The following is a 7,563-nucleotide window of genomic DNA, read 5'->3' on the forward strand; positions in this document are numbered from 1 at the left end:
TTTCTTTCTCTCTCTCTCTCTTTCTCTCTCTCTCTCTCTCTCTCTTCTCTCTCTCTCTTTCTTTCTTTTTTTCTTTCTCTCGCTCTCTCTCCTCTCCCCCACTCTTTCTCTATCCCTCCCTATCTATCTCTCTTTCTCCCCCTTCTCAAATTATTATTCAATTATCTTCAATCAAGTGCGGGTATTATCGAATCACGCCTGTATCTGGTTAACTTTTCAAAGTTCCACCTGGCCTCTAATCTCAAATCTCTGGCTTGTTCCGACTCCAGGCCCATCGCCATCATTTTAATTTTCTGTTTCATCTGATAATGAAATGAAACAATCCTTTTTTAAACCACATGTTCGATGTTTATCTCCTGTGACCAACTCATTATTTCTATCTAACTGTATTCTCTATCTCTCTTCCCCCCTCCCAACATCCTAACCCCCCCCCTTCCCAATGTCATCCTTCTTCCATCTGCTTTTTCTCTTCTCTCGCTCTTGCACGTATCTCTTCGCTCTTTCTCTCTTATCCTTCCCCTCCCCTCTATCCTTCATCTAACATCCCTAGCAATCACTACTTCTTTCCTATTTGATATATTAATTCTATCGGTCATCTGTTTATTTACTCTTTACTCTCGCTCTTTCGTCTATCCTCTTCCTCTTCTCTCTATCTCTTCCTCATCCTTTCATCTATCTCTCTCTATCTACTATCTATCTATCTTTTCTTTACTATTCTAATTCTCTCGTCTTTCTATCCCTTTTCTCTCTCTCTCTCTCTCTCAACCACACATACTCACTTATATTTTTTCTCCATAATATTATTACTCTTCTCCACCCCCTCTCATCGTCCATTCTCTTTCCTTTTGTTCTCGTCTCTCCATCAAACAATCACTGATCAACACATAAAATAACTTCACAGACGCACTTGAAGAAAATTTAATTTCACACCGAAGGTTGAGATTAAAGATCACGACAAAAAAAAAAAAAGGATTAAATTTACGATCAGCACCACCAACGGAGAGAGATGGAAGTATCTCGCTCCTGGGACAACACATCCATTCTGTCGCCCTGTTTTAACCTGAAAATTTCAGACAGGCACTAAGTGCATGGGAGGCCTGAGCCCGCTGTCAAACTCCCTCAACAACGGTTACCTTCCCGGAGTCAAAGAGCCCCCTGCGGCCCTATCGACTTCCGTAAAAACCCCGCCATTACCGGAAACAGCCAGACTCTCCCGGGGAAGGAGGCGGGAAGGGTATACGAATCGAATTGGAGTGAAGGAGTGAGAGAGTGAGAGAGTGAGTGAGTGAGTGAGTGAGTGAAAGAACTGTTGTGGTTCCTGTTAGAATTCTAGAACTAGAACTAGAAATAATTTTATATAGTAGGGAAATATGGAAAAGGGGGGAAATGATAAATATATCAGCCACTGACACTCACTTCAATTCTCTTCAAGTCAGATCCAATTCAATCGGGTTGTGAGTTTTACTGACTATGCGGGTGCGAATGCTTCTCGCGAATAATAATTATCGCCTCGTGCGTTTGTTTTGATATTGCCATGAGTTAGATTGACTGATTGAGTGATTGGGTTGAAGGAGTGAGCTCGGTTAGTAACCTCTGCTCACGCGATGATGTGTATTTTGTACAAACGAACGCATTTGAAATACTGCGTGTCTTTTGAGAAGCGTCAACGGTTGAAATTCACCGAAGATGGAAAGTATTCGATTCTAATGGAATGGTGCGACGATACTGCACATTTTTCCTGAGAGGTTGGGCGTTCTGAGATCATACGGAGTGTGAATGAATGAGTGAGGGAGTGAATGAATTACTCATAGATTGGGGCGACCATTAATTGTCAATGCAAAGCAATTATTGTTTTCCCAAGTCCCATTTCGCACATCCTTCCAATCAACATTAGGATGCCCCTTCTCACACAGAACGCAGTCCCTCGTTTCCTTAAGTATAAACATCGAAGCTTTTTAGATACTGGCTTTTTAAAAATAATTGATGTTTATTATTCTCCAACCTTCTGGTCAGAGCGAGGAGACTCAATTCAAGATGGACCTTCAAGAAAAAAAAAAAAAAAAGAAAAAAAAGACAAAAACAAGGGCGACCACTCTAGTCACTAATTCGACGACCACTAGTACCAGTCGCGGTTCCTTCTACAGAAATAATGGAATGGAAATACGTTTATTCTTGGTTGGTGATTTTGAATAGGTCGTGTGGATTGACTGGACGGATGGACGAATGGGCTGGACGACCGCTGGGCTTTCATTTCTCCAGCCCCGATTCTCTAGAAAATTACGGGTGTGGAGTCGGCCAGTGTCTCGGACATTTTTATCCAATTTGGCCCGTAATGGAAGACGATGTAACGATGATGTGTCTGGATTTGAAATATAGAGTGTCTGTCTGGACGGTGTGAATTGGTGAGGCTGGAACTTGGAGGGAGGAAGTTGAAGCCCTGTGTAAACATGGTCGTTAGTAATTATTGTCGACTTCTTCATTAATCGTGTTTTGACAGGGTTGATTGGAATTAATGGTAGGCGATGGCTGGAAGTTGATGAGTTTGTTTTTGTTTTTGTTTTGGGTTGTTTGGTTTGTTGTTTTTTTTTCTCTTTGTGTATGTAGTATGTATGTAGGTATGTGTGTGTGTGTGTGTGTGTGTGTGTGTGTGTGTGTGTGTGTGGGTGTATGTGTGTGGGTGTGTTTTACATAGTCTACAACAACTAAATCATTTAAACGTCAGCGACACTGTAGCGCCATAAGGTGAGCAATTCATTTGGGCTGTTTGTTATTCACCGATTCACTGCCACATCTTTTGATTCAAAATGTAATGAAATGCGTAACAACTTTGCCATTCTACATCCCCTCGTCTCCCCTTTAAAACCAAATATATTCAGATTAATTTTGATTCCAAAGTTTTCACAATTCACCATCAAACTCCATCACGATAATACGCATTTAAGACGTAAATTTCGACAAAAAGACCATTTGCAAAATAAAATAAAAGACATTAGAATGAATTTTTTAGTGAAGACGCTGCAAATCTTATGGACAAAGTCAAAACGCCATCAACATCGCTTGACTTTATTATATGACAAAACGAAACACCCCCGAATCACGCCAGCCGTAAATGCATCTCAAAGTGTTCCATGCATTCCATTAAAAATCTCACAACGCTGACGACAACACTAATTTGACCCATGGTTCCATTTTTGAAGTTTAAAATCCCTTCCTGGCCGCCAGTGAAAGCATGCCGGGTGTCCAAAAACAACAGCGCCAGACGCCATGTCTAAATATCATTGGCCCACGGGGGTCACAATTTGGTTGCTTTTTCGTTTTGTTTTTGTCTTAATTTTTTATTTAATGGGTTTTTGTTGTTTTTTTCTTTTTTGTTTTTTGGTGTATGAGGTGGGATGGGGGGGGGGGGGGGGGGGGGGGGTAATAGGGAATCGAAGAGGCAAATCGTTTTCTTTTGTTATTGTTTTTCTGGTGCCCCATATTTTCAATGCGGAGTGATTTTAAGATTTCAACATTCATTTCAAGACAACTTTTCTTGTTTCAAAAAAAAAAAAAGATTGAGTATTTATATAGCGCAAAATCCACTGAACGTGTTTCAAAGCGCTTTACTAGGGATCCGTAGCTAGCAGCAATACTTTACGTATAGGACTGGACATGACGGCTTTTTGGGAATAATATTTTTTACATTTGGGGGACGGGGAGGGGGTCAGAGATAACGCTGGTAAAGGGGCCAAGTACACACTTTACACCTGAATACGGTGAGAGAATGCCTGTTTTTGTCTGACGGCACTGACTGCATTATTCAAAACTTTTCAGATTTTTTAATTTTTCTGCTTACATCAATTCAGCCTGCCCATCAATTTTTCAACTTTCATTGAATTTATGGCGCACTCACAGCACTGGCCAAAGAGTTGATGTCGATATCAAGGGGGGAAAGGGGGGGGGGGGGTTGATGCATCTAGAAATCAATGCACAGTCCACACAGGGGGGGGTCTAATGTGTCCCAATGTCTGTAAACACACGGCTGGATGGATTGTTTTATTGTCGGATATTATCCTACGCCAGTCATCCGTTAAAGGTGTAATGAGGGGCGAGGAGGATGGATGGCACGGGAGGCTGATCTCGGCATGTGTGATTTTGTTTATTCTCCTTTTATTTTTGCTTTCATTTCTTTTCTTCTTTTTTTTTTCTTTCTTTATATTTTTTTTTTCAAATTTTTAGCTATTCGGCGTGTTTTTTTTCCCCTCCATCTTCATTGATGCCGGTGTCAGTTTTGAGAGGTTTGTTGAGGTTTTGGGTTGGCGTGTATTGGAAGGGGGGGGGGGGGAGGGGGTAAGTGAAGGTTTGGGGTGTTTTTTGGAAAGTACGACGGACGTCATTGTTTTTGTAGTGTCTCCAAACAAATGGCGCTTTGATTTGCACCCTTCTGTCGATCTTATATTATGATGGGATGGTGAAGTTGGGGGGAAAGGGGAGGGTTAGGGGATGGAAGACTGGGAAGTGAAAATGGGAGGAAAATAAAAAAGTTGTGACAAAGAAAAAGAAAATTGAAAAAAAAAACAAAAAAAAAACCCCAAAAAAACAAGAACAATAAATGGAAGAAACACGTATGCCGTGTTCTACTGTTGCGTCAATGTTTTATTTATTTATTTATTTATTTATTTATTTATTTATTTATTTATTTATTTATTTATTTATTTATTTATTTATTTATCTCTTAATTTAACTATTTATTTGTGCCTCGTTCATCACCAACTGTTTACGCAGCCTAAAGTACCACGTCCCTCTCTACACCCTTTCAGAATATTCTTTGACTGTGTTTTCTATCATTTGATCGATTCGTGCGCAGGATACATGCGTTTTTCCATTCTTTAATAGTAATAATTATTTCAGATGATTGGTGCGCAGTATACATGTGTATTTACATTCTTTAATAGTAATAATTATTTCAGATGATTGGTGCGCAGTATACATGCGTTTTTACATTCTCTAATAGTAATAATTATTTACGTCTTTTTTTTCTCTCCCACCAGCTGATTACGCGGCCTACAGTTCCACGTCTCCCTACACCCAATATGCCGGAGCTCCTTACAGCAGTGAGAATCCAAGCTGGAATCTACGTCAAACTGCCAACATTATCAGTAAGTATTAGATAGATAGGTCGATTTTTATATTTTATTTGTTATCATGTGAACAAAGTAAAGCTTCAAGAGCCGTTGATGGTTTTGTTTTGTTTGTTTTTTTTTTTTTTGTTTTTTTTTTTGTTTTTGTTTTTTTGTTTGCTTGGTGTTTTTTTTTTTTTGTTTTTTTTTTGTTTTGTTTTGTTATTTTTTTTTTTTTGTTTGTTTTTTTTTTTTTTTTTTTTTTCATTATTTTTTTTTAATTTTTTGTTGTTTTTTTTGGGGTTTTTTTTTTTTTTTTGGGGGGGGGGGGGAGATTAGGGTTAGCTATAAGTCTTAGTAAAAGTGCTAGGGTGTTTCTTTTTCCTATTATTAGGGTTAGTTAAAGGGTTTTATTTTTTCCCAGGGTTAGTTGAAGGAATATTTGGGATTGTTTCCCTTAGTACGAGGAGCTTTTGGAAGCCGCCCCCCCCCCCCCCAACCCCCACCCCCTCCTCAAATTGAATGTTTCCTATTCCATTCCATCAAAGACATTGATTGATTGATTGATTGATTGATTTGTTTTCGTGTCCACAGACACCCCTCCCTACTACTACCCCGCCCATTCAGTTAGACCGGACACAGCCTCCTCCGCCGCCTCCCCTGCCAAGTCTTAGTACATTCTTCCATCTCAAGACATATCAAAGTCATCATACATCATCTGATTCACCACCATCATCGTCGTCGTCGTCATCATAATCATCATCATCATCATCATCATCATGACAAATCGCCACGTCATAGAAAAACAAATATCCCAATTACGTCATGAATGATTACGTCATTTTACTATTATTGCTAATAAACCGCTACGTCATCATCGAATCAACATTTTTAATTTCGTCGTCATCGTCATCATCATCATCATCATCATCATCATCATCATCATCATCATCATCATCATCATCATGACAATAATAATCATTCTTACAACTATCCTTACCGTCGTTAATTCTATTTCGTCTTTGTTGCTGATGATATTGTATCTACAGAAATAAATTCTACGATATTTGTATCAAAACAAGCCCGTGTTATTGATATTACAATAAGTATGAGGCTATTAATTAACCTTATTTGGCAAGACTTGAGAGATATTAATATTAATGAATAAGCCAAGTATACCATGAGATCTATTTTTGTCGGTTTTAATTAATGATAATAATTAATTGTTGTTATTCATGATTTATTCTCCACCAGCGCCATATCAAGTTTATTTTGAGCTCAATGTCTGAGTACCGATTCAATAAATGATATATTATATTTTATATATATTATATAAAATTGCGTTCATGTCAACTATTATTATCATTATTATTATTATATCACACACCATAAATAAATGAAAGATCCTTTTATATATTATATTATATTATAACATGATCATACCATATCTAACATTCGTCTATTGAGGGATTGCTGTTTTTGCTTAGCAGTCGTAAATTGTATTGAACTGTTTTTTTTTTAAATTTTCAGTTGTTCTTTTTTATTTTTTTAACTCGAAATAATAATGTTTATTTTATCATACGAAGTCGTTTCCATAATGAATGGTATCTTTATTTGGATTATTGGGGAAATGCTTTTGTTTCGTGATTCAGGTCTCTCGTCAATGGTGTAGAGATGCCAACTGTTATGAATAGTACTAATTCTATAGGCCAATATAGGTACCCCTTAAAAAAAAGTTCTATGATCTGAGCGCATTAAATGGATATTGTGCTATATGAAGGCCAAATTATTTTTTTAAAGAGAGACTAAGATGTGTGAGATCTACTCACTCATTAGAATAAACACTTAGCCATTCATTTTTAACTTTGGAGTACATACGCTTCAACAGTCGTAACGTCACTTCCCTCGTAATGACGCATGGTAACTTAGTAACTGGCTCTAAACTATCGGAACAATGGCGGACGCCCTTGTCAAATATTTCTCCGACGAGCAGAGGAAAAAAAAACATTATAAATCTGATCATGTTTTGACTTTTACACATTCAGATCACAAGACATATGAAAAGTTTTAGCCAGTATGAAGAATAAAAAGTACAGATTTTCTTTGTTTAGAACCACGATGGCCGCCATTGCTGAGCGACGTGACTTCAGACTATTGAATCCAATTGTTCTTTCTTTATAAATATACCTAACACTGTATCCATGTACTGTTAGTCTATGCATAGGCGTAGAGACTGAACAAGAGTCTATCGCATTCCCTTCTTTCTTATGAAGACTCCAAGTCTGTGGAAATGGTGTTCTGATAAGTGGAAGGCATTACATATCGCATAATTTGACCACGTAACACTGCTGTATAGTTAACAATGTTCCATATTATCAATGTTATGATTCACACAACAAAAAACAAAATCAAATACTCCTTAACGATGTTAATTTATCCCATCATTATTATACTATTATATTAT

At 37.7% G+C, this 7,563-nt stretch overlaps 1 protein-coding gene across 1 annotated transcript in view; it reads left to right on the forward strand.

The window, feature by feature from the left end:
* The window catches only part of LOC144973510 (uncharacterized), a 261,680-nt gene extending 255,771 nt beyond the window's left edge, over positions 1-5,909 (forward strand). The window contains exons 9-10 of the mRNA XM_078916021.1: positions 5,031-5,138; positions 5,694-5,909. Of these exons, the coding sequence (XP_078772147.1) occupies positions 5,031-5,138; positions 5,694-5,773 (188 nt within the window). The 3' untranslated portion in view covers positions 5,774-5,909. The remainder of the gene's footprint in view (positions 1-5,030; positions 5,139-5,693) is intronic.
* The last annotated feature ends 1,654 nt before the right edge of the window (positions 5,910-7,563 follow it).

This window comes from Berghia stephanieae, chromosome 5 (genome assembly GCF_034508935.2).
Source record: "Berghia stephanieae isolate SIO BIC M18660-M18661 chromosome 5, UCSD_Bste_1.3, whole genome shotgun sequence".
NCBI lineage: Eukaryota > Metazoa > Mollusca > Gastropoda > Nudibranchia > Aeolidiidae > Berghia > Berghia stephanieae.